This window comes from Pleurodeles waltl, chromosome 4_2 (genome assembly GCF_031143425.1).
Source record: "Pleurodeles waltl isolate 20211129_DDA chromosome 4_2, aPleWal1.hap1.20221129, whole genome shotgun sequence".
Lineage (NCBI taxonomy): Eukaryota > Metazoa > Chordata > Amphibia > Caudata > Salamandridae > Pleurodeles > Pleurodeles waltl.
Genome location: NC_090443.1, coordinates 739,874,811 through 739,900,834, shown reverse-complemented (window position 1 = coordinate 739,900,834; position 26,024 = coordinate 739,874,811). Strand labels below are relative to the sequence as shown.

The window sequence follows — 26,024 nt, the reverse complement described above, 5'->3', positions numbered from 1 at the left end:
CTCCTGTTCCTATCTGAGACTGTGGAACCAATTCTGTTGCTTGTTTGATTAGTAGAGATTAGACCGCTTTTTGTAACAGAATTGTGTTCTGTGGATAGTTTGTGTAACCTTGGTGGAATATTTGGAGGAGTGTTTATCAAATCTAGGCAATAGCCATTGCAGATAATTGATAGCACCCAGTTGTCTGTGGTAATATTTTGCCAATTTGTGTGGAACTGTTGTAGTCTAGCCCCCACAGGAGAGGTGTGGAGTGCAAGGGAATGAGGGAAGTCACTGTTTTGGGTGCTGTGGGGGCTGCTTAGAGGCCTGGAATTTTCCTCTATTTTTGGGGTATTGGCCTCTATATGTGCCTCTAAAACTACCACGTTGCTTTTGTGGTTGGTAGGTTGGCTTTGTTTGAGAGGTTGATGCCTCTGAGGGCTGTGCTAATGTCCCAATGGGTTCTGTCATAGCGAGCTAATAGTGCTTGCGAGTTGGCTATCCTCCACAGATTTCCTGTCTGGGACACAACTCTTTTTCCCTGCAGCATCAGATTTCCTGCTTTCTTTATCAGGAGAGGGTGCATCTCCTGATGACTGACTATTTGCCCTCTTCCTGGCAGCGCTAACTGCTACAGAGTCTGAAGGTACCTGATGGGTGATATAATTAGGGTCAGAGGGTGCAGGTTTATACTTCTTCTCTATTCTACGTGTTATGATGCATGCCTTTACTGGTTCATTAAAGATCTGATCTGCATGTTTTACCATGTCTGGGAGCATTGGGGGACATTGGTACCTAGAATGAGTTGAGGATAGAGTGTTGAATTGCAAATCCTCTTCTAGTGGCTCTGTATGCATGGTAACACCATGATATGCTGCAGCCCTAGCTATCACCTGGTTATGGGCAGTACTATTCTCAGGTGGTGATGGTTTTGAGGGATAGCTGTCTGGATCATTACTTGGAATGGGATCAGGGTCATAAAGCTCCCATGGATCAACATTGTCCTGTTGTGAATCATATGAATGAGTGGGTGAATGCGTTGGTGTAGGGCTGGTAGGAGGAAAGGTAGGTAGGTGGGGAGAGTGAGGAGGAGAAGACTGAGGAGGTGGTGGTTTCTCCTTCTGCTTTGGCACTTTAGCTGGAGGCTGCATAGTGTTCAATTCCTCCTGAAAAGCTAGCTTCCTCTGTTTTTAAAGGAGGTGCTGTAAGAATTCTTCCTGTTTTATGGATGTGGATCCTGGATTGCCCTTCATCCATAATGTCTAGAATTGGCTCTACCTCTAACTCTTCTTCAGAGGTTTTGTTGCTTTCTTTAAGTCTTTTTGAAAGTCCATGGTCCTCTGTATATGTTGGCCATTTCAGCTCCGAAGCATGCTTTTTCGGGATCGAAAAAGATGAGGACGAAGGTTTCGGCTCTGAAACTGGCTTTCTTATTTTCAAATCTGAAAATTGATGTCTACTGGGATTGGATACAGAGCTTTTTGTTGTCTCTGAGGTTTTTGGAGGAGTGGCCTTTTTCGGTTTCGAACTGGGAGGTCAGTCACCGACAGTCTTTTTTCGGGCCGAGCCATGGCCTTCCGGCAGTGGCGTACCCAAGGCCTTTTGTTTTTTATTTTGTGAGGGTGCGGGGGCAGACGTACTCACATGTTGTCCTGCTGTGACTGGCCTGTCTTCATTGGATTTCTGCTCTGAATCTCGAACTGAGACTGTCTGCATCAATTCTTCTTCTTCTACGTTGAGATGTTCGCCACTCTTCTATGCCATTTTGAGCCTTCTTGCTATTCGGTCTCTAAGAGTCTTTTTCGATTGGATCGACAGGCCTCGTAGTCTTCTTCCCGATGGTCTAGGGAAAGGCGGAGGATGCAAACCAGATGCTGGTCTGTGTACGGTACTTCGCATGGCACAGAGGACAGAATCAGAATGGAATCCGATCCATGAGGCTTTCCACGCGGTCGGCCCCAATAGGCCCGAGTTGGGCGCACGCGCCCCAAAGGGCGTACAAAGTTGTTTTCCCGACAGTACTGCTGTGTCGATGGAAGAAGATAAACCCGATCAATACAATACTGATGAAGAGTTTTACAAAGTTTTCCAAATCAAAATCTCGGAGCGAGAGGAAACACGTCCGAACCAGACGGCGGAAAGAAAACAATCTAACAATGGAGTCGTTGCCCATGCGCAATGGAACCGAAGAGGAGGAGTCACTCGATCCTGTGACTCGAAAAGACTTCTTCAAAGAAAAACAACTTGTAACACTCCAAGCCCAACACTAGATGGTGGACTAATGCACAGCATGTGTATCTGCAGCTACACATGCCATCGAATATACATATCTTAGACCGGACAGCCTTAGGGTGGTCACCCTTACTTTTGTGCCTGCCTCCCTCCACTTTTTGACACTGGTTTTGCTGGTTTTAGGACTCGGGCACTTTCCCACTGCTAACCAGTGCTAAAGTGCATATGCTCTCTCCCTTAAAACATGTTGATATTGGCTCATACCCAATTGCCTCATTTAATTTACTTGCAAGTCCCCAGTAAAGTGCACTACATGTGCCTAGGGCCTGTAGATTAAATGCTACTAGTGGGCCTGCAGCATTGATTGTGCCACCCACATAAGTAGCCCCTTAACCATGCCTCAGGCTTGCCATTGCAAGGCCTGTGTGTGCAGTTTCACTGCCACTTCGACTTGGCATTCAAAAGTACTTGCCAAGCCTTAAACTCCCATTTTTCTACATATAAGCTACCCCTAAGGTAGGCCCTAGGTACCCCATAGGGCAGGGTGCTGAGTAGGTAAAAGGTAGTACATGTACCTGTGTAGTTTATATGTCCTGGTAGTGTAAAGACTCCTAAAATTCATCTTACACTGCTGTGATGCCTGCTCCTTTCATAGGCTAGCATTAGCGCTACCCTCATATACTGTATGAGTGGTAGATTCTAACCTGAAAGGAGTAACAAGGTAATATTTAGTATGGCCAGAATGGTAATACAAAATCCTGCTGACTGGTGACGTTGGATGTAATATTACTGTTTTAGAAATGCCACTTTTAGAAAGTGAGCATTTCTCCACACTTAAATCCTTCCGTGCCTTACAATGCACATCTGGCTGGGTTAATTTTACAGCTCCCTTGTGCATTTCACTCAGACAACCCCAAACAGGATGCTCAGTCACACCTGCGCACATCTGCATACTGAATGGGTATTCCTGTGCTGGGAGGGTGGAGGGCCAGGCACTTACATGTCAAAGGACAGTGGCCTGCCCTCACACAATGGACTGCCAAACCCCCTACAGGGACCCTGGCAGACAGGATGGAACTGAAAGGAGACATTGTGCACTTCTAAGCCACTTTTTGAAGTCTTCCCCACTTCAAAGGCACATTTGGGTATATAAACGGAGTCCATGACCCTAGCAAATAGACAGACACTTCTTGACAAGATACCGCCTGGGAAAGAAACCCTGAACCAGAACCTGCAACCTGCTAAGAGAAGCTGCCTGGCTGCCCAAAGGACTCACCTGACTGTTTTGCTATAAAGGACTGCTGCCTTGCTGCCCTCTGGTTCTGCTGAGAAGTGCTCTCCAAGGGCTTGGATTAAGCTTGCCTCCTGTTTCCTGAAGTCTCAGGGCCAAAAAGACTTCATCTCTGCAAAGAACTCCTTGTGCGGCGAAAATTGACGCACAGCCTGCTGGAATCAACACACAGCCTACCCTGTGGTGATAAAATCACCGCATTACCAAACCGGAACGAAGCAGCCTGACTCCCCGAGTGTAGATCAACACAGCACCAGTGTTGCGACCAGAACTTCGACGCACGGGCCACCGGATCAACACATCACATAGCCGGGATGATGCAGCCCGACTTCCTGCGAGGGGAATCGACGCAGCGCCTACTGGGCGACAAATTTCCCAGCAACGCCCCCCGGATCGACGCAGCTCCTGTGATTTCGTCCTGCACTCCCAGGATTTCTCCACATCTTCCCTGGGGCGTCCAAATACCCCGGAACCCGAAGAGGATCCAAGCCTGCGCGCCAGAAACCTATGCAAAGCCCTTGCTACGTAGAAAACATCGTCTGTGTGCACCCGGAGAAACAGACGCACACCTCCCTGTTTTCCACGCATCTCCTCCTTTGCGGTCCTGTGCGGATAATTTAGGCGCAAACCAGGAACTTTGTGCTTGCAAGAGACACTGATTGCTTTTTAAGAACAAAAGACTATCATTTTTAACAGTGATATTTCGACATATGCTTATCAAATCTTGATCGTTTTGACCCGCTTTTTATCAGATAAATATTATATATTTTTCTAAACCTGTGTGGTGTCTATTTGTAGCGTCCCCACTGTGTTATTGCATAATGTATTGCCAAAAACTTTACACATTGCCTTCTAAGTTAAACCTGACTGCTCAGTGCCAAGCTACCAGAGGGTGGGCACAGGATAATTTGGATTGTGTGTGACTTACCCTGACTAGAGTGAGGGTTCTTGCTTGGGTGGGAGGTAACCTGACTGCCAACCAAAGACTCAATTTCTAACAATATATATGATACAAAATAGACTCAAATTTAAAATACTAATCCATTCTTTTACCGCTTATCCTGTAAAGGTTTTGTTGCTTTTCTGCCTTTGATTTTGAACTCATGAGATGTTCCTTCAGGTTCTTCATCAGCTTTCAAGGTAGTACTTGGTGGCACAGGTGGAACACGAATTCGCAAGCCAAACAAATGCTTTTTTTTCTTTATTTCTTTTCCAGACATGAACCTGGGAAATAGCAGGTATATAATTGAACTTGTAAAACGCAATAGGAGGATCACAAATCATCTAATGAAATATGTTTTTGTATCATTTCACCCAAACTACATCCTGCTCCCCAACAAAAGTAAACAGTTAATCAACACTTTAAAAATGTTTTGGGCAATATGAGGGAAAGCCCTCCACAAAAATATTTAGAAACATATTGTGAAGCTAAGCACTTTAAAACACATATTCCTAATCATAATTATTTTAGAATGTAATGAAGACTTATGAAACAATGGAATACTCGGTTATATCTAAATAAAGAGCATCATGCTGCTGTAGTTAAAGCAGTCCCATAGGCAATCCCATTTTCCACCCTAAATAAATTTGTCTCCACCGTGACCAATATGCACCAAAATGTACTTCAGGAAGAATGCACAGAAAATTGAAATATTCAACATGTAAATTAGTGCAGATTGGCAAAACAACTGAAAAGTTTCTGATGGACTCTTTCACAGCAGGTTTCTCATCTTTAGAGTATTGCCAGGTGTCAAAATGGATCAGGAGATTTTTTTGTTGCCGGTAAGCTATCCGCACGCCGGTAGGGTGAATCATATGGTGCTGCAGTAACTGTCCATTTAACAATCTCTGGTGCCACAATCAAATCAAATCAAATCAAATCATAAACATTTATAAAGCGCGCTATACACCCGTGCGGGTCTCAAGGCGCTAGGGGGAAGGGGTTACTGCTGCTCGAAAAGCCAGGTCTTGAGTGGTCTCCGGAATGCGGAGTGGTCCTGGGTGGTCCTGAGGATGGTGGGGAGGGAGTTCCATGTCTTGGCCGCCAGGTAGGAGAAGGACCTCCCACCCGCCGTGGAGCGGTGGATGCGAGGGACAGCGGCGAGAGCGAGGCTGGTGGAGCGAAGAAGACGGGTGGGTGCGTAGAAGCTGAGGCGGCGGTTGAGGTATTCGGGTCCCTTGTTGTGGAGGGCTTTGTGTGCGTGGGTGAGGAGTCGGAAGGTGATCCTTTTGCTGATGGGAAGCCAGTGCAGGTGTCTCAAGTGGGCGGAGATGTGGCTGTTGCGGGGTATGTTGAGGATGAGGCGGGCGGAGGCGTTTTGAATTCGTTGCAGACGTTTCTGGAGTTTAGCGGTGGTTCCGGCGTATAGGGTGTTGCCGTAGTCCAGGCGGCTTGTGACGGGGCGTGGGTCACGGTCTTTCTGGTGTCGGCGGGGATCCAACGGAAGATCTTTCGGAGCATGCGGAGGGTGAGGAAGCAGGAGGATGATACGGCGTTTACTTGTTTGGTCATGGTGAGAAGTGGGTCCAGGATGAAACCGAGGTTGCGTGCGTGGTCTGAGGGGGTTGGTGCGGTGCCAAGGGCCACCAGGAGTCGTCCCAGGAGGTCGGGGTGTTTCAGAGGATGAAGACTTCCGTTTTGTCTGAGTTCAGTTTCAGACGGCTGAGTTTCATCCAGTCTGCGACGTCTTTTATTCCGTCTTGCAGGCTGGTCTTGGCGCTGGTGGGGTCCTTGGTGAGGGAAAGTATCAGCTGGGTGTCGTCGGCGTAGGAGGTGATGATGATGTTGTGTTTGCGTACGATGTCGGCGAGGGGGCACATGTAGACATTGAAGAGAGTCGGGCTGAGCGAGGAGCCTTGTGGGACGCCGCAGATGATCTCGGTGGGATTTGAGCGGAAAGGTGGGAGGTAGACTCTTTGGGAGCGGTTTGAAAGGAACGAGGTGATCCAGTCTAGGGCCTGTCCTTGGATCCCGGTGGAGCGGAGGCGGGTTATTAGGGTGCGAGTCTCGTGTCGGAAGGTGAAGTGGACACATCTGTGGTCGGTCCAGTGTAAAGCGGAGGAGTGGCTGAAGGATACGTGGTTGCTGGTGGAGAAGATGGGGTTGAGCGTGTGTCCGGCGATGTGGGTGGGGGTGTTCACCAGTTGCTTGAGACCGAGGTTGGCGAGCAGGGCGGTGGTGTTGGGGTCATTGTTCTGTTCCAGATGGAAGTTGAGGTCGCCGAGGGGGATGTAGTCCGGCGAGGCAAGGGCGTGCGGGGAGATGAAGTCGGTGATAGAGTCACTGAAGAGGGCGCGCGGTCTGGGGGACGGTAGATGAGAGTTCCTCTGAGGGTGATCCTGGGGTCTGTGTTGATCTGGAAGTGCAGGTGTTCGGCGGCGAGGGGGGTGTCTTCCGTGGAGGTGGTGACGTTGATGGAGTCCTTGAAGACGATGGCGATTCCTCCTCCTACTTGGTTGGTGCGGTCTTTCCTGGAAATCTTGTAGCCCTCGGGGATGGCTATGGCGATGTCGGGGGCCGAGGAGGCGTTCATCCAGGTCTCAGTGATGAAGGCGACGTCTGGTGCGGTGGAGTCCAGGAGGTCCCAAAGTTCAACGGCGTGCTTGTGGACAGAGCGTGCGTTGATCAGGATGCATTTGAGGTGGGTGATGGCGCGTGGGCTGGCGGACGTGGTGTTTTCGTGGTGGAAGGTAAGTTTGCAGGTGTGACATACGAAGGGTCCGTGGGTACGTTTCGGGTTGGCTTGGAAGCAGGTGCTGGAGCGCCCCGGGTTGAGGGCGTGGAGGGTGATGGGGTCGTAGCGGTGCTGCGGGGTTTGGGAGTGCTGGGGGCCAGGGGTTGTGGCGCTGGGCGCGGTCCAGGCGCGGACGGGCGCAGACGGGCTTGCCTTTGGCGCGCCAGCGGCCGCCATAAGAGGGAGGGGTGGGGGAGGGGTCAGCTGGGGGCGGGAGTGGGGCGACGAATGGGAGCAGGGGGGGCGGGGAAGAGCAGGAGGTGGCGGCGGGAGAGCGGAGGGAGGGGGGTCAGGTAGAGGGGAGAAAAGATAGGGGAGGGGGTTAAGGGTGGCGGGGAGTGAGGTAGAGAGATAGAAAAATAGGAAGATAGGGGGGTTACAGAAAATGTTTTTATTCACTCAGTGTTCAATGTGATAATGAGGTTTTATTAGTAGAGTTCACCAAGTCTTTGATATGAGCAACCATAAAAATATATATATCTTGTTCTATTGAACTTACATTTATTGATTAATAATAAAATCAGCACAATACGAAACTGATAAATCATCCAAGTCATCATCTTGAAAGGTATGGCTTTCAGCCATCATTACAAAAGATTAACTATATTAATTACAACTAGTCCTCTCATAACAAATGCATCAAAAGGTACAAATTGTTACTTGTTCAACTGTCACTCTGCCATGCTGAACTTCTCTAGGCTGCCCGTAGTGAGAGAGCATTTTGTCCCACCCTCATGCCTCCTGGCCTAGCCAGTACCTGTCTTCACCATGTACGTTTCTTGTCATCTTTTTCCACCCGTGCATAGCAAGATTGTGGCCCTCTAGTGCTGATGGACTTCTCCCGGCTTTAGTCTCTTCCCCATGGCATATAGCTTGATGGACGTCCATGGCAACTGCAGTATTTGTGCTATGGGGGTGCCACATGGCTGTCTTTTTTTTTTTCCTAACCAGCATGGCCAGTATTTTAATGACCCTGCCAGTACATAATTAGGAAACACACACAGCTGGTACTTCATTATAAGAAAACACTTTAAAATGTGTTCCAGACATGCCTAAATGATCTATGATTCATAATTAAAGAGGAAAGTACAGCCTAGTTAAAAGTGAATACAGAAGATTTTATATTACAAAATGTCGTTATTTACCTGTTTGAGTAATTGTGAAGCTTGAAGAACTTTCTCAATGCACATAGGCCCTGATTCTGACTATGGCGGGCGGCGGAGGCCGCCCGCCAAAGTCCCGCCGACAAATGACCGCACCGCGGTCAAAAGACCGCGGCGGCCATTCTTACATTTCCGCTGGGCGGGCGGGCGCTCTCCAAAAGAGCGCCCGCCGGCCCAGCGGAAATGCCCCTGCAACGAGGATGCCGGCTCCGAATGGAGCCGGCGGAGTTGCAGGGGTGCAACGGGTGCAGTGGCACCCGTCGCGTATTTCAGTATCTGCATGGCAGACACTGAAATACTTTGAGGGGCCCCGCAGCACCCCCTACCGCCATCCTGTTCCTGGCGGGAGACCCGCCAGGAACAGGATGGCGGTAGGGGGTGTCAGAATCCCCATGGCGGCGGAGCGCGCTCCGCCGCCATGGGGGATTCTGCAGGGCGGCGGGAAACCGGCGGGAGACCGCCGGTTTCCCGCATCTGACCGCGGCCGAACCGCCGCGGTCAGAATGCCCTGCGGGGCACCGCCGGTCTGTCGGCGGTGCTCCCGCCGACCCTGGCCCCGGTGGTCTCAGACCGCCGGGGTCAGAATGACCCCCATAATGTGCTTTTTTCCACTATCTAGTGGTTGCGTCCGAAATTCTCTTTCTTTGTAGTGGGTGTCATCCACGGTTTGTTACTGTCCCTGAGACAGACTTATGTGCCCTGATAGGCGACTTCGGATTGTTTTTCCTTATTTTTTTTTTCCTGGCTAATTGCAAATCTTTATACTTTCTTTGTCTGTTATTTGCATGTGTCTCCCTTCCAATTATAGACAGGGTTGCCCGAGAATAAAAAAAAATTCCTCAAGTAGCAAAACTAATCCTATGGGTAATTAATCATTTAATTTTACAGCAGGTGTCTTTTCTTGATCCACATGATGTGCACTGATTTTGAACCAGTATTGCCTCAATTAGGAGGTTGGTTAAAAATGTGTTTGTGTACGTGTGTTTTAGCATTTTTTATCCCACCCAAGCTTCTTTGTTGGCTTGGACGTCTACACAGAATTGTTTGGCGAAGGTGTGTATGGACAACATACAGATTTTGTTAATGGAGCTATTGGCCAGAAGGCTAGTGTTGCTCTTTTCTTTCTTGTGAGTGAGCCCTTGGATTTTCCTCTGGCATCACTCTTGCCTTGTCTGAACTGTCTGCAATATCAACTGTATATTGGGCCACCTGACAGCATCCCATTGGCTGATGGTTCAAAAGAAACAAAGAACTTGTTTTGGCTTTCTTACAAACTTTCTTTCCTGGAGGTAGTAAATGACTGACCTGTGCATGCCCAGACTGTGTGCAAGGCTCTTTGTGGTGTGTTATTAGCTGTTGGAAAAACAATGGTAGCTGAAAAGTTTGACTTACATTAAATAGTGACACCACCGTAGGCAGGTACTGTGGATTTGCTTTCATGACCATCCTGTTCTTATGTATTCGTTAGGTAGTTCCTGGATAGTACGTCCTTGCAGCTCGCTGACTGCACAATGATGTGATGGCTACTAGAAAGGTGATCTTTAGAGGCAGAAATATCATCTCTGATTAGGTTCCATGTGGATGCGGAAATGCGCTGGAACCCTCTCCCTCCCACCTCCCCCACTTTTATGCTTCTTCTAGGAGTCTACTGATGATGACAGCTGTGCAAAAGAGACTTTTGAAATCAGTTTTGGAAAAAGGCTGCAGGCTCGGGCCAGGACGCTGAATGAAGAAAAACCACACCTGCCCAGGTAAGGTCTGATGCTAGGGGATGTAGGGATATTGATGGTCTAACTCCAAAAGGCCCAGGTGCTCCAAGTGCAGGGGTGTCCTTTGGCATTGGGAACAGCTTGCGGGGAAGCTCTCGGTCAGAGGGAGCCTCAATTTCAGGCTGCAGGCTTTGAGGAAGAGTCCGGTTGGGGTCATTCAACAGTGGACTCAGTCTCAGAATCGCTGGGGAACCTTTGCAGGACCGGTGGGCCACTTGAACTCAGGCCGTGGGTGTCAGGTGCAGAGGTGGGTCCAAGGAGGTTTCACAGTTCCTCAGGGTAGAGTTATTTTCTTTTAAAGTTGGTCTCTTCTTAAACAGGTCAGCTGTTCTCTGGAGATCTTTGTCAAAGGCAGGGAGTCCTCCAAAACTTTGGAGGTCGCTGGGCTGCAGGACGGGTCATCTTTTGGCGCAGGATCATTGAGGGCTGCAGACAGGCCTGTAGGGCTGGGGCAAAGTCAGTTGGTGTCTGCAGTCTTCTCTGCTGATGAGACTTTGTAGCATCAAATTCTTCTTATGGTCATCAAGAATCTGAGTTCTAGGGTTCAGGGGTGCCATCTAAATACTGAATTTAGGAGCTTTACAAGGAGTGCCAGGTAGCAGCCAATGGGCTACTCACCCTTAGGGTGACTACACACTTTTTATGACCACTTGTAACCCTTACCCTAGTGGCCTAATTCCTTCCAAACAAGAAGGAGGAATTTAAACCGTAGTGTCCATTTCAGCTCGTCCACCTTAGGGGTGGGACTGGCACGAAGTGGACACTCCTCCTAATTTTAATAATTTTCCAGCCTATGCTGTCGCCAAAAGTGGAGTCAGAACAGGGGGATTGGTCATCTCTACCATCTGGAGAGACCTAGGTCGCATTACAAGGGCTGCAAGGCCTCTGAAGCTCCCTGCCCTGGGATGCCCATCTTGCCTGGGAGAGGCGGGTAACACCTCTGCCCAGTGCAGGTTTTTGCCTCTGGGCCTTGAGAGCACTGGCTCTCACTGTGTGGGTCCAGAAACGTGACTGTGGTGGCTGAACTGGTCAGAACCAGTCAGTCAACACAGTAATAGCTAGTAGGTTCTCAGGCCTAAGGCGCACTTTGAGTGCATTTTATATGAAATGCATCACTGGGGTCTGTGAGGGTTTATTATTCTGAGATGTTTGATACCAAACATCCCAGGATTTAGAGAAGCCATCATGTAGCTGGGGAATTCGTAGTGACCAGTTTCCAGCACATGCATTTAAAATGGCTTCCCTGTACACTTACTATGCCTGAGAATCAACAAAGACATAGCAGGGGCATATCAGCTCATGCAGATATGCCCTCACATGTAATATAATGGACCATGCTTTAGGGCTGTAAGGTTTGATACAGGGGTGACTTACTTGTAAACCATGCAGTGTTTAGGGGACAAGGCACACAGGCTGTGTGCCATGTTGTGTTTTCAGTTTTGGAAGCACCTTATCAGCAGCCTGTATAAGGTTGGTGCTGGATTCCTCAGAGTGGCACAAGTTGTGCTGCAGCTCTGAGGGGCCCTCTTCAGTACCAACACCCTAGGTACCAGGGATACCATTTACTAGGAACTTATAGGGGGCAGAAGGGCCTGGTCACTTACGGATGAAGTGACCATATGTCTTGTTTTAGGGAAGGAACACTGGCACTGGGTGCCTGGTTATCAGGAATACAGTGCACTTTTGTCAAAGTTGCATCTAAAAACCAGGCAAAAAGTGGGGGGTGTACTGCAACCAGAACCCAGCTCCCTGCACAAGCCCCCCTCCAGCCAACAGCCAAACCAGGAAGAGTCTTCCTAGTCTGTCAGGCTAGGAAGAGTAAGGTGCAGTACCCATGCTCCAAGTACCCGGGGTACCATTTACTAGGGCCCTAGAGGGGGCTGAAGGGCCTGGTCATGTGGGAATCAAGTAACCAGGTGTCTTGTTTACGGGAAGGAACACTGGCACTGGGGACCTAGTTAGCAGGGACCAAGTGCACTTCAGTCGAAGTTGCATATAAAAACCAGGCAAAAAGTGCAACTAGAACCCAGCTACCTACACTCCTATACAGCAACATTAAAGGAATGTGAAAAGGATGATACTAAGCTGATGACACAATGATCGCCTTAAAACTGGGACACAGAATAAGACTCTGAAAATAAACACTGACTGTGCCATTGATTAATGGATTCTCAGTAACCACCTTAATATTAATTCAACCAAGATTGTGATCCTAGCCTATGGAGAATGGAAAAGCTGTCAACCTTAAACCATTTAGAACCAGGAACATGATCCTTTGCCTGAAGGAAGAAATCTGGGCCTGATCATCGGACACAAGAAAGCAAGTCACAGCAAGCACCTTCTACATTATGCAGATTCTACGATGCATCTTGCCTCACCCTGGCTTCCCTCACAAGATGCAGTCAACTATTATCCTCATCATGACTCAATTACATCACTCAAATGTTCTTTCTTGGGATCTTGCTTCCTATGCCAATGATGGAAAAGGATCCAAAATGCAGCAACGTGACACCCGTGCTCTATGTATTGTGCTCGCTCCCTATTGCAAGACTTTCTGCCTTAGAGGCCCCCGGCGTTGCCCACAAGCCTATCCAAGGCAAGAGACCACTGTTCATCAAAGCAAACCTACCACACTACCAAGGTATTAGCACAACGCAACTTGGTATTTTAGACAAGCACCTTGATATTCTTTTGTTTGGAAGTCAAGAGGATGGAAGGCTTTATTTTCTCTTTCATTCTTACAGGATGCGCAGTGGAATGACAAAACAAAACTTTGTCCAGACATTACGTTGCAGGCACACTTTGTTGTATGACAATATGCTCTGGATGTAAAGTAGACTTAGTTCATTTGTGGGCATACGTATTTACAAGATATGAGCATCAGCACCCTCAAGAGAAGCGTGAATGAAGCACATTGGTTAAGGAGTGCTTCTGGAGTTTACAAATACCACTAAAATAAAAACACATTTGCAACTTTAAGTTTATATTTTCTGGATCCGAGCATGTGAAAATATAATAAATTAAAATGCACTTACGTTGCCTTGTTTTCATTAAGAGCCTCCAAAATGCGTTCAAATCTTTCTGATTTTGGGGCCTCCGATAGCTGCAATGCAAAAATATGTTTTTTTTTTTTTTAACGTCATCTTTACTCTGTCTTCAAAAAAAGATTATGACAATTTGGCTCGGAAACATAATCCAATTAATGTGATGTGAATCAATGTTTCTTTCCCAAAATCATTTTGCCCAACAGTCCTGCCTGCAGTCACAAAAGAAAGCACAGGCATGAGGAGTGAAAAGCAGAGATCACGCTAACAATAAAAATTAGCTAGGGCAAAAATAAATAATTCTGCTAGAATGACCAATTCAAGATCTCACTTCTTGTTTATACTCATCATCTAAATGTTATTCACATGGCTCAATTTTAATAAAGGACATCCCGAAATTAAACAATCATTAGCAAAGTCAATAAGCTACATTTTTGATATACTGGCTTTTTCAATACTTTTTGCAGATGCTATGCAGCACCGGTAAAAATAAAAAGCACAATAACAAACATGTTGTAGGAAGTTGGCTCTGTATGTGCTATTTCAAAGTAAGGAATAGCATGCACAGAGTCCAAGGGTTCCCCTTAGAGGTAAGATAGTGGCAAAAAGAGATAATACTAATGCTCTATTTTGTGGTAGTGTGGTCGAGCAGTAGGCTTATCAAAGGAGTAGTGTTAACCATTTGTTGTACATACACACATGCAATAAATGAGGAACACACACTCAGAGACAAATCCAGCCAATAGGTTTTGTTATAGAAAAATATTTTTTCTTAGTTTATTTTAAGAACCACAGGTTCAAATTCTACATGTAATATCTCATTTGAAAGGTATTGCAGGTAAGTACTTTAGGAACTTTGAATAATTACAGTAGCATATATACGTTTCACATAAAACACAAATAGCTGTTTTAAAAGTGGACACAGTGCAATTTTCACAGTTCCTGGGGGAGGTAAAGTATTGTTAGTTTTTGCAGGTAAGTAACCCACCTACAGGGTTCAGTTTTGGGTCCAAGGTAGCCCACCGTTGGGGGTTCAGAGCAACCCCAAAGTTACCACACCAGCAGCTCAGGGCCGGTCAGGTGCAGAGGTCAAAGAGGTGCCCAAAACACATAGGCTTCAATGGAGAGAAGGGGGTGCCCCAGTTCTAGTCTGCCAGCAGGTAAGTACCCGCGTCTTCGGAGGGCAGTCCAGGGGGGTTTTGTAGGGCACGGGGGGGGGGGGGGGGGGGGGGGGGACACAGGTCCACACAAAAAGTGGCGTCGGGTTTCCAATGGGAGACCAAGGGGTCTCTTCAGCGGTGCAGGCAGGCAAGGGGGGGGGCTCCTCGGGGTAGCCACCACCTGGGCAAGGGAGAGGGCCTCCTGGGGGTCACTCCTGCACTGAAGTTCCGTTACTTCAGGTGCTGGGGGCTGCGGGTGCAGGGTCTTTTCCAGCCGTCGGGATTTTAGAGTCAGGCAGTCGCGGTCAGGGGGAGCCTCGGGATTCCCTCTGCAGGCGTTGCTGTGGGGGCTCAGGGGGGACAACTTTGGTTACTCACGGTCTCGGAGTCGCCGGAGGGTCCTCCCTGAGGTGTTGGTTCTCCACCAGTCGAGTCGGGGTCGCCGGGTGCAGTGTTGCAAGTCTCACACTTCTTGCGGGGATTTGCAGGGGTCTTTAAATCTGCTCCTCTGTAACAAAGTTGCAGTCTTTTTGGAGGAGCAGGGCCGCTGTCCTCTGGAGTTTTGTCTTTCTTGAAGCAGGGCAGTCCTCTGAGGATTCAGAGGTCCCTAGTCCTGGGGAAAGCGTCGCTGGAGCAGGTTTCTTTAGAAGGCAGGAGACAGGCCGGTAGGACTGGGGCCAAAGCAGTTGGTGTCTTCTTTTCTTCTTCTGCAGGTGTTTTCAGCTCAGCAGTCCTCTTCTTGTAGTTGCAGGAATCTAAATTCTTAGGTTCAGGGGAGCCCTTAAATACTAAATTTAAGGGCGTGTTTAGGTCTGGGGGGTTAGTAGCCAATGGCTACTAGCCCTGAGGGTGGGTACACCCTCTTTGTGCCTCCTCCCTGAGGGGAGGGGGGCACATCCCTAATCCTATTGGGGGAATCCTCCATCTGCAAGATGGAGGATTTCTAAAAGTCAGAGTCACCTCAGCTCAGGACACCTTAGGGGCTGTCCTGACTGGCCAGTGACGACTCCTTGTTTTTCTCATTATCTCTCCTGGACTTGCCGCCAAAAGTGGGGGCTGGGTCCAGGAGGCGGGCATCTCCACTAGCTGGAGTGCCCTGGGGCGTTGTAACACGAAGCTTGAGCCTTTGAAGCTCACTGCTAGGTGTTACAGTTCCTGCAGGGGGGAGGTGTGAAGCACCTCCACCCAGAGCAGGCTTTGTTTCTGTCCTCAGAGAGCACAAAGGCTCTCAACGCATGGGGTCAGAAACTCGTCTCTCAGCAGCAGGCTGGCACAGACCAGTCAGTCCTGCACTGAACAATTGGATAAAATACAGGGGGCATCTCTAAGATGCCCTCTGTGTGCATTTTTTAATAAATCCAACACTGGCATCAGTGTGGGTTTATTATTCTGAGAAGTTTGATACCAAACTTCCCAGTTTTCAGTGTAGCCATTATGGAGCTGTGGAGTTCGTTTTTGACAGACTCCCAGCCCATATACTCTTATGGCTACCCTGCACTTACAATGTCTAAGGTTTTGCTTAGACACTGTAGGGGCATAGTGCTCATGCACATATGCCCTCACCTGTGGTATAGTGCACCCTGCCTTAGGGCTGTAAGGCCTGCTAGAGGGGTGACTTACCTATGCCACAGGCAGTGTGAGGTTGGCATGGCACCCTGAGGGGAGTACCATGTCGACTTAGTCATTTTCTCCCCACCAGCACACACAAGCTGGCAAGCAGTGTGTCTGTGCTGAGTGAGGGGTCCCTAGGGTGGCATAAGACATGCTGCAGCCCTTAGAGACCTTCCCTGGCATCAGGGCCCTGGGTACTAGGGGTACCAGTTACAAGGGACTTACCTGGGTGCCAGGGTTGTGCCAATTGGGGAGACAATGGTACATTTTAGGTGAAAGAACACTGGTGCTGGGGCCTGGTTAGCAGAGTCCCAGCACACTTCTCAGTCAAGTCAGCATCAGTATCAGGCAAAAAAGTGGGGGGGTAACTGCAACAGGGAGCCATTTCTTTACACATGTCATGCTGCCTATGGATTAATGGTAAGGTTTTTTTTTTTTAGCCTCTATTAACTTTTTTTTTAACGGAGCGGGCCAGGAGAAAAATGGCAGATGCTTCGCCCTCACTGCAAGAGGTGGGAAAGGAACATAGAAGCGGGTGAAGGAAAGCAATTCTTAGTAGCTATGTGGAGCAACAGATGGGCATGAGCCCAGGGAATTAAAGCCTTGGTCAAACAAATAAAAAATATGGCAGGTTGGGGAGGCAAGGGACAGGTTGTAGGCGAGGAAGCAACATACAAGGTCAAGAGGATGTAGGCAAACACGGGGAGGAGTGGATTGGGAAGCGTATTTGAGGACAACACACACAAGGCAAAGAGAACACATGCATTCTCATGACTTCTTAAAGTGGGTGGGTGCAGGGACTTGGAGAGCGGGGGTGGGTGGTCGCAGGGACTTGGAGAGCGGGGTGGGTGCAGGGACTTGGAGAGCGGGGGTGGGTGGGTGGGTGCAGGGACTTGGAGAGCGGGGGTGGGTGGGTGGGTGCAGGGACTTGGAGAGGGGGCGGGTGGGTGCAGGGACTTGGGTGGGGTGGCAGGGACTTGGGGGGTGGGCGGACTGGCAGGGACTTGGGGGGGTGGGCGGACTGGCAGGGACTTGGGCAGGGGGGGTGGGCCTTCTGGCAGGGACTTGGGCGATGGGCTGGCAGGGACTTGGGCGGGGGGGTGGGTGGGCTGGCAGGGACTTGGGCGGGGGGGTGCGTGGTCTGGCAGGGACTTGGGCGGGGGGTGGGTGGGCTGGCAGGGACTTGGGCGGGGGGGTGGGTGGTCTGGCAGTGACTTGGGCGGGGGGTGGGTGGGCTGGCAGGGACTTGGGTGATGGGCTGGCAGGGACTTGGGTGGGCGGGCTGGCAGGGACTTGGGCGGGGGGGTGGGCTGGCAGGGACTTGGGCGGGGGGGTGGGCGGGCTGGCAGGGACTTGGGCGGGGGGGTGGGCGGGCTGGCAGGGACTTGGGCGGGGGGCTGGCAGTGACTTGGGCGGGGGGGTGGGCGGGCTGACAGGGTCTTGGGCTGGGGGTGGGCCTTCGGGCAGGGGCTTGGGCGATGGGCTGGCAGGGACTTGGGGGGGGGGGGGTGGGTGGGCTGGCAGGGACTGGGGCTGGCAGGGACTTGGGGGGGGTGGGGGGGCTGGCAGGGACTTGGGGGGGGGTGGGTGGGCTGGCAGGGACTTGGGGGGGGTGGGTGGGCTGGCAGGGACTTGGGCGGGGGGCTGGCAGGGACTTGGGCGGGGGGGTGGGCGGGCTGGCAGGGATGCGGGTGGGGGGTGTTATTTGGCAGGGACTTGGGCGGGGGTGGGTGGGCTGGCAGGGACTTGGGTGATGGGCTGGCAGGGACTATTGGGCTGGCAGGGACTTGGGCGGGGGGGGTGGGTGGGCTGGGAGGGCTGGGAGGGGGCCCAAGCGCATCGACGCGGGCGGGGCCCAAGACCACAGCACACGGAGAATCTCAAGCACATTGTCAAGGGAAGAGGCCCCAAGCACACTAGACAAGGGAGGGCAGGCGGGCCCAAGCACACAGGACAAAGGAGGACAAGGGAGGGCGGGCGGGCCCAAGCACAGAGGACAAGGGAGGACAAGGGCGGGCGGGCCCAAGCACACAGGACAAGGGAGGACAAGGGAGGGCGGGCGGGCCCAAGCACACAGGAAAAGGGAGGGCGGGCGGGCCCAATTACACAGGACAAGGGAGGACAAGGGAGGGCGGGCGGGCCCAATTACACCGGACAAGGGAGGACAAGGGTTTGGCGGGCGAGCCCAATTACACAGGACACCCAAGCGCACAGGACAAGGGAGGGCGGGCGGGCGGGCCCAAGCGCACAGGACAGGGGAGGGCGGGCCCAAGCGCACAGGACAGGGGAGGGCGGGCGGGCGAGCCCAAGCGCACAGGACAAGGGAGGGAGGACAAGGGAGGGCGGGCGGGCCCAAGCGCACAGGACAAGGGAGGGCGGGCGGGCCCAAGCGCACAGGACAGGGGAGGGCGGGCGGGCCCAAGCGCACAGGACAGGGGAGGGCGGGCGGGCCCAAGCGCACAGGACAGGGGAGGGCGGGCGGGCCCAAGCGCACAGGACAGGGGAGGGCGGGCGGGCCCAAGCGCACAGGACAGGGGAGGGCGGGCGGGCCCAAGCGCACAGGACAGGGGAGGGCGGGCGGGCGGGCCCAAGCGCACAGGACAGGGGAGGGCGGGCGGGCGGGCCCAAGCGCACAGGGGAGGGGAGGGCGGGCGGGCGGGCCCAAGCGCACAGGGGAGGGGAGGGCGGGCGGGCCCAAGCGCACAGGGGAGGGCGGGCGGGCCCAAGCGCACAGGACAGGGGAGGGCGGGCGGGCCCAAGCGCACAGGACAGGGGAGGGCGGGCGGGAGGGCCCAAGCGCACAGGACAGGGGAGAGCGGGCGGGCGGGCCCAAGCGCACAGGACAGGGGAGGGCGGGCGGGCGGGCCCAAGCGCACAGGACAGGGGAGGGCGGGCGGGCCCAAGCGCACAGGACAGGGGAGGGCGGGCGGGCGGGCCCAAGCGCACAGGACAGGGGAGGGCGGGCGGGCGGGCGGGCCCAAGCGCACAGGACAGGGGAGGGCGGGCGGGCCCAAGCGCACAGTACAGGGGAGGGCGGGCGGGCCCAAGCGCACAGTACAGGGGAGGGCGGGCGGGCCCAAGCGCACAGGACAGGGGAGGGCGGGCGGGCCCAAGCGCACAGGACAGGGGAGGGCGGGCGGGCCCAATTACACAGGACAAGGGAGGACAAGGGAGGGCGGGCGGGCCCAATTACACCGGACAAGGGAGGACAAGGGTTTGGCGGGCGAGCCCAATTACACAGGACACCCAAGCGCACAGGACAAGGGAGGGCGGGCCCAAGCGCACAGGACAGGGGAGGGCGGGCCCAAGCGCACAGGACAGGGGAGGGCGGGCGGGCGAGCCCAAGCGCACAGGACAAGGGAGGGAGGACAAGGGAGGGCGGGCGGGCCCAAGCGCACAGGACAAGGGAGGGCGGGCGGGCCCAAGCGCACAGGACAGGGGAGGGCGGGCGGGCCCAAGCGCACAGGACAGGGGAGGGCGGGCGGGCCCAAGCGCACAGGACAGGGGAGGGCGGGCGGGCCCAAGCGCACAGGACAGGGGAGGGCGGGCGGGCCCAAGCGCACAGGACAGGGGAGGGCGGGCGGGCCCAAGCGCACAGGACAGGGGAGGGCGGGCGGGCGGGCCCAAGCGCACAGGACAGGGGAGGGCGGGCGGGCGGGCCCAAGCGCACAGGACAGGGGAGGGCGGGCGGGCGGGCCCAAGCGCACAGGGGAGGGGAGGGCGGGCGGGCCCAAGCGCACAGGGGAGGGGAGGGCGGGCGGGCCCAAGCGCACAGGGGAGGGCGGGCGGGCCCAAGCGCACAGGACAGGGGAGGGCGGGCGGGCCCAAGCGCACAGGACAGGGGAGGGCGGGCGGGCCCAAGCGCACAGGACAGGGGAGGGCGGGCGGGAGGGCCCAAGCGCACAGGACAGGGGAGAGCGGGCGGGCGGGCCCAAGCGCACAGGACAGGGGAGGGCGGGCGGGCGGGCCCAAGCGCACAGGACAGGGGAGGGCGGGCGGGCCCAAGCGCACAGGACAGGGGAGGGCGGGCGGGCCCAAGCGCACAGGACAGGGGAGGGCGGGCGGGCGGGCCCAAGCGCACAGGACAGGGGAGGGCGGGCGGGCGGGCGGGCCCAAGCGCACAGGACAGGGGAGGGCGGGCGGGCCCAAGCGCACAGTACAGGGGAGGGCGGGCGGGCCCAAGCGCACAGTACAGGGGAGGGCGGGCGGGCCCAAGCGCACAGTACAGGGGAGGGCGGGCGGGCCAAGCGCACAGGACAGGGGAGGGCGGGCGGGCCCAAGCGCACAGGACAGGGGAGGGCGGGCGGGCCCAAGCGCACAGGACAGGGGAGGGCGGGCGGGCCCAAGCGCACAGGACAGGGGAGGGCGGGCGGGCCCAAGCGCACAGGACAGGGGAGGGCGGGCGGGCCCAAGCGCACAGGACAGGGGAGGGAGGGCGGGCGGGCCCAAGCGCACAGGACAGGGGAGGACGGGCGGGCGGGCCCAAGCGCACAGGACAGGGGAGGGCGGGCCCAAGCGCACAGGACAGGGGAGGGCGGGCCCAAGCGCACAGGACAGGGGAGGGCGGGCCCAAGCGCACAGGACAAGGGAGGGCGGGCGGGCCCAAGCGCACAGGACAAGGGAGGGCGGGCGGGCCCAAGCGCACAGGACAAGGGAGGGCGGGCGGGCCCAAGCGCACAGGACAAGGGAGGGCGGGCGGGCCCAAGCGCACAGGACAAGGGAGGGCGGGCCCAAGCGCACAGGACAAGGGAGGGCGGACAAGGGAGGGCGGGCAGGCCCAAGCACACAGGACAAGGGAGGGCGGGCGGGCCCAAGCACACAGGACAAGGGAGGGCGGGCGGGCCCAAGCACACAGGACAAGGGAGGGCGGGCGGGCCCAAGCACACAGGACAAGGGAGGGCGGGCGGGCCCAAGCACACAGGACAAGGGAGGGCGGGCGGGCCCAAGCACACAGGACAAGGGAGGGCAGGCGGGCCCAAGCACACAGGACAAGGGAGGGCGGGCGGGCCCAAGCACACAGGACAAGGGAGGGCGGGCGGGCCCAAGCACACAGGACAAGGGAGGGCGGGCGGGCCCAAGCACACAGGACAAGGGAGGGCGGGCGGGCCCAAGCACACAGGACAAGGGAGGGCGGGCGGGCCCAAGCACACAGGACAAGGGAGGGCGGGCGGGCGGGCCCAAGCACACAGGGCGGGCGAGCCCAAGCGCACAGGACAAGGGAGGGCCCAAGCGCACAGGACAAGGGAGGGCCCAAGCGCACAGGACAAGGGAGGGCCCAAGCGCACAGGACAAGGGAGGGCCCAAGCGCACAGGACAAGGGAGGGCCCAAGCACACGGACAACGGAGGGTGGTTAGACGGGAAGTACTTGAGAGAAACACAGGCGGGGGAGCAGGAAACAGCTGAAAACACACACATAGTGATTAAACAAAAAGAAGGGAAGGACAAACACACAATGAAGATGGAACCCTAGGGAAGCTGAGAAATAAGAAGGAATGAAATGAGGGTTAAAATAAAAGCAAATAACCGTAAGCAAGGTAACTTCAGGTCTTGCAAGGGACAGCACATTCACAGTCTTAGGTCAGAGGCAAAAACTAAGATCTCTAATTTAGGTGGTCAGAAATTAAGCTCAGAATGAAGGGTTCCTAAAAAGGCACTTTCAATGCCACATTGATTCAAATATAGCTCATCATTTTAATCTAACCACACTGTCAAAAACACAACAGGTCCATAAAAGCTACATAAATAGGACTGTTTGGAAATTGTGTATTTACTTGTTAGAAGGTGAAAATTAAGGCACTGTTACAGTGCGCCAAATCCTGTCCTAAAGCCGTACTGTACATGGGGAATAACACGGTTTTCAGTCACCCACAATATTAATCTGTTAAGGATAACCCTGCCTATAACTGTTACTGCAGAATGCAAGAGGGAATTCGACCTATACGCAATGGGGGACATAAGATATACTTTTCTAAAAATAGGGACTATAATACCAGAGTGCCACGTAGGCCAGTTTTGCAAGCTGCATTTGCATTTAGCAAATAAAGGGTGTCAAAGATCCTCCTCGAGTTTATACAGATCCATAGACACCCTATCTGGACCCAGAGCTTCATTTGCTGGACTGGCTCTGACAGCTTAAGCTATCTCATTCCCAGAAAATCTGATATCAAGGGGGAAATGATTGCCCCTTAGGCTCTGTGTTATTGTTGGATACAAAAAGACGAACAATACATTTTAGTGAAATGGGCCACCCAGTCATCTGGGCTGATACTGGCGCGCACACACACAATTGTTGAGAATATAAAAAAAGTGTTATCATTGACAGTATGCGAAAACAGGCCAGGATTTCTTGCCCTGCAAGAGGAAACCAGTTTAGTCCATGCTTCATCTCCAATTTTGTTTTGCTAAAAGCCTGCTTACACTCCTTTCTGCATAATGAATCTGTTTCAGTGTCCATAGCCATGGCCATGGCAAGTGGCACACAGCAGAGGCATTTGTTGGCTTTCTTGCACACCTTACCAAACGACTGATGAGATGTGCTGGTAAGTGCCTTAGGCTTCAATATAAAAGATATGATAGTATGGCCTAGGTTCACAAACATACCCATACCTACTTTGCAAGTTAAGCCAAGACAGTTGGACAACAAGTCCACAAGACAGACACAAAGCTTACATTGGACATCTATCAGGGTAGCCGTCCTCCATACTAACCTGAGGCCACTGTCCCCACTACTGGCAATAATACCCCCAATAGCAATATTCAGGAGTTCAGCCTCTGGGCATTCAAAAGTACCATTAAGTGGGTTATTATCGCTATTGATACTAGGGCATACAGTTCCGTCCACAATTTGAATCAAGAAGTTCCTAAAGGCAAAAACTATTAATTATTGATGTGTGTGAGCCCTCTACAAAAGTAGTCATCAAGGGGCAGCTGGGAAAAACTTGTTAAAAAGCAAGGCAGAGATTGAATTTAGGCAAACAGGGATATAACAGAGAGCCTTTGCGATCACTTGTACATACAAAACCTGCCTAAGAGTGAGCCTCAAATAGTTGTTCCACTTGGGGTGCTTTCAGGTTACTAAGTTTATCATTCAAGTTCTCTGCAAGAATGATATTGAAGTCTGAAACGTAATTGGGAAATTTGTAATCCAATTCGCCAATCAAGTCAAAGAGAGATGCAAAATTGGGGTTAGCTGTGGCAGAGAAATTATCGGTATAAAAACTGAACAAAAAAACACTAAATGATTTAGACCAAATCACGTGAAATGCTTGAACTGGTTCACTATTTGTTTTGACAAACAATATTGTAAAGTCAAGTGAAGTTATAAACCAGACTGATAACCCTGCACGATTGCAAAAGAAGTGGCTGAGAAAAGAGAAACAAAATCATCACAAATACGTTCACTGGGGCCCATGTCTCAAGCAACATAAAAATATCGTAAGAATTAATTAACCCAACCAATTTCTGTAAACGTCATTTAGTTGTAAGCCCTGAAATTTTCCAGCTCATCAGTTTGACCATTTTACCAGATTGGCAAGCTAGAGGCAGAGGACTTGGCTATATGTGATCTCGCAATTACAAATGGGCCTCCAGAAGGTAACTTTCTAAACATTCTTTAATATAAAAATCAGACTTCAGCATTGAATTTGATTATTTATAAATTAAAAACAGTTGTTCAATTAGCTTTCTAGCTATTGCCAAATCTAAATTAGCATTAGTAAAAGTAATATTAATGTGCAGCAGTGTTTTCCCATTGGAACAACCAACCCTCGCACAATAAAAACAACATTTTGGTCTTTTTCACTGTAAGGGCATGTTTAACATTAAATTCCTACATTTCCTTCTTTTAAATATCAAATAACCTGCTTCACAGGTTACAAGACCTACAAAAGGGTGACTTTTAAATATGTAAAAGGAAGGGTTTGAACTGTCAAAAGAAGTTATTTTAACTGGTAAAATTTGCAGTTCAAAATTGCAACAGCCAGGCTACAAATGGTATCTCTTCAGTCATATTTGCATTTCCACTGAAGAGTACGGCACAATGGGTGCTGCAGTCCACTAGTGACATTTAACTTACAGGCTTTGGGTACCCTTTGTACCATATGGTGGGGGCTGACAGGTAAGTACAATATGCTAATCGGGGGCATACCAATTTCATCATGCTGAAAGGGGGGACACAAGCACTTTATCTCTGGTTAGCAGGGTTAATGTGTCTGGACCAGCTGACCTACATCTGCACCAGCACTGCAAAGCTTTGGAACTGTCTCACTGGCGAGATCCTCTTTGAAGCATCCAAGTCATTACTGACATAGCCAGAAAATTTATTTTCCATGTGATATTCAAGGTAATTGCTATTTTTACCAATTTCCATAAGTCAGGAACACAGCAACCCAGTAGACGTTTGGCATTTTCTGAGTGAAGCAGGCTTTCTGAGTGAAGATTAAGACTGACAGAAGCAAAAACTTTTTGCCGCACAGCATTCAGACTGTCACTCGCTGTCTGGAGGAGCCACAGGAAGGGCATTTGGGTTTAGCTAGGAGAGCAAGGCCTGAAATACCAAGCTCTCTGGTGACGGCTAAGAGGTTGAGAACTTCAGGTCAACCAGAGCAGGTCTATTGTATCTGGCAATTTTTCTGTATACTTCAGAGTCCAAGAAGGGCATTTCAAAAGCAGCCAGAATAGATGCAACCAAAGCCTCATTAGATGAAGCAGGTGCATGGAAACTTAAGAAGATTGCAAGACTTTGGTGTTTTAGAGGACAAGGTCAACTCTGGAGTTTGAGGGACTTTATGCACCACAGTGGTAAAGGAGCTCTGTCGGAGCCAGGGAGGAGTAAGGAATGTCTCCTTCTGGAGAGGTATCCAGACAAACAGCATTTGGTAAATCAAAGTGAAGGCAAAATCAGAGTAAAACTGAGGAAGTGAATTATCAGCATGGATGTCACCCCCCTGTGCAAATAAGCTCTGTTTGGGATGGTTATGAAATCAATCAGGAGGCATCAAGGTCGAAGCTGAGGGTCAACAATCCCTAAGGTGTGAGCTTCAGAAGTAGCCTTGAGGGTAGTAAAGGCATCCTACTAAAGATGTCTAACATGGCCTGATGGAAAGCCTTTACCTGCACTAGGATGGCAGATGGACTTGGGAATTTTGTATCGATCTTTGGCAGCTTTGCCATCAGTTCAGACAATGAGGAACAGCCCAACATTGGGGAACAGTACCATGCTTCAGAACAGTATTTTTGTGGGAAGGCCTTAAGGGCGACTGTTCCTTCACAGGAAACTCCTAGATACGAGAAGGGGTAATCCTGGGCATCTGTGAGGATCACTAATGACATCTGTGCGCATCAGGGAACATGAATAGCAGGCTGCAGAGTCAGTGTCGTATTCAGGACTATGTGTTTAAAAATGACTAAATACGAAATGGTGTTGGCTAAAAACCAGGACTGGCTTAAGGTGCACAAATCACTCCTGGCAAATCTGATTTCATTTAAGTCTGGCATAATACGAGCTTTCAGTTGGAAAAAGGCAATAAATCTGCCCCGATCTCCATTTGGGATGACCTGAAAAAAAAAACGCACCTATCAAGATGGTGTGGCCACACTCATTCTCTTGGACTGATCAGTAGTATTCAACAATGTGCATTATGACATCTTATGGAGGGGAATGGAATATACAGGTAACAAATTACATTTATTTGACTGAATTAATACCTAATTTAAAGACAGTTCCAGTGTCATATCTTATCTCTATCTCCCCGTCTTCCTTCAAACTGTATGGTATTTAGATGAGTGCCATAAGATCATCAAACTATTCCCCAAACTCCTGAACTCTTTCAAACGTACATGCCACAACTATGCTGGCGATGTCCCGATCTGGATATACCAAATGACCTTTAGCTATCAAAATTATATGACTGCTTCAAAGCCACTAATCAGTGGATCAGAAAGTCATATTAGACACAGCACCTCAAAAATAGAAATCCTAACATGCAAGCAAGGACGGTCAAATCATAACCCATTAACAAAGTGGCCTTAAAGACATACTC

General features: G+C 51.7%; 1 protein-coding gene across 7 annotated transcripts in view; it reads right to left on the bottom strand.

The window, feature by feature from the left end:
* The window catches only part of MTF2 (metal response element binding transcription factor 2), a 411,648-nt gene that overhangs the window by 58,455 nt on the left and 327,169 nt on the right, over positions 1-26,024 (bottom strand). For all 7 annotated transcript variants that reach the window (XM_069232368.1, XM_069232366.1, XM_069232367.1 and 4 more), the window contains 2 exons: positions 13,204-13,271; positions 4,556-4,726 (listed from right to left, as the gene is read on the bottom strand). In XM_069232368.1, coding sequence (XP_069088469.1) covers positions 4,556-4,726; positions 13,204-13,271 — 239 coding nt within the window. The remainder of the gene's footprint in view (positions 1-4,555; positions 4,727-13,203; positions 13,272-26,024) is intronic.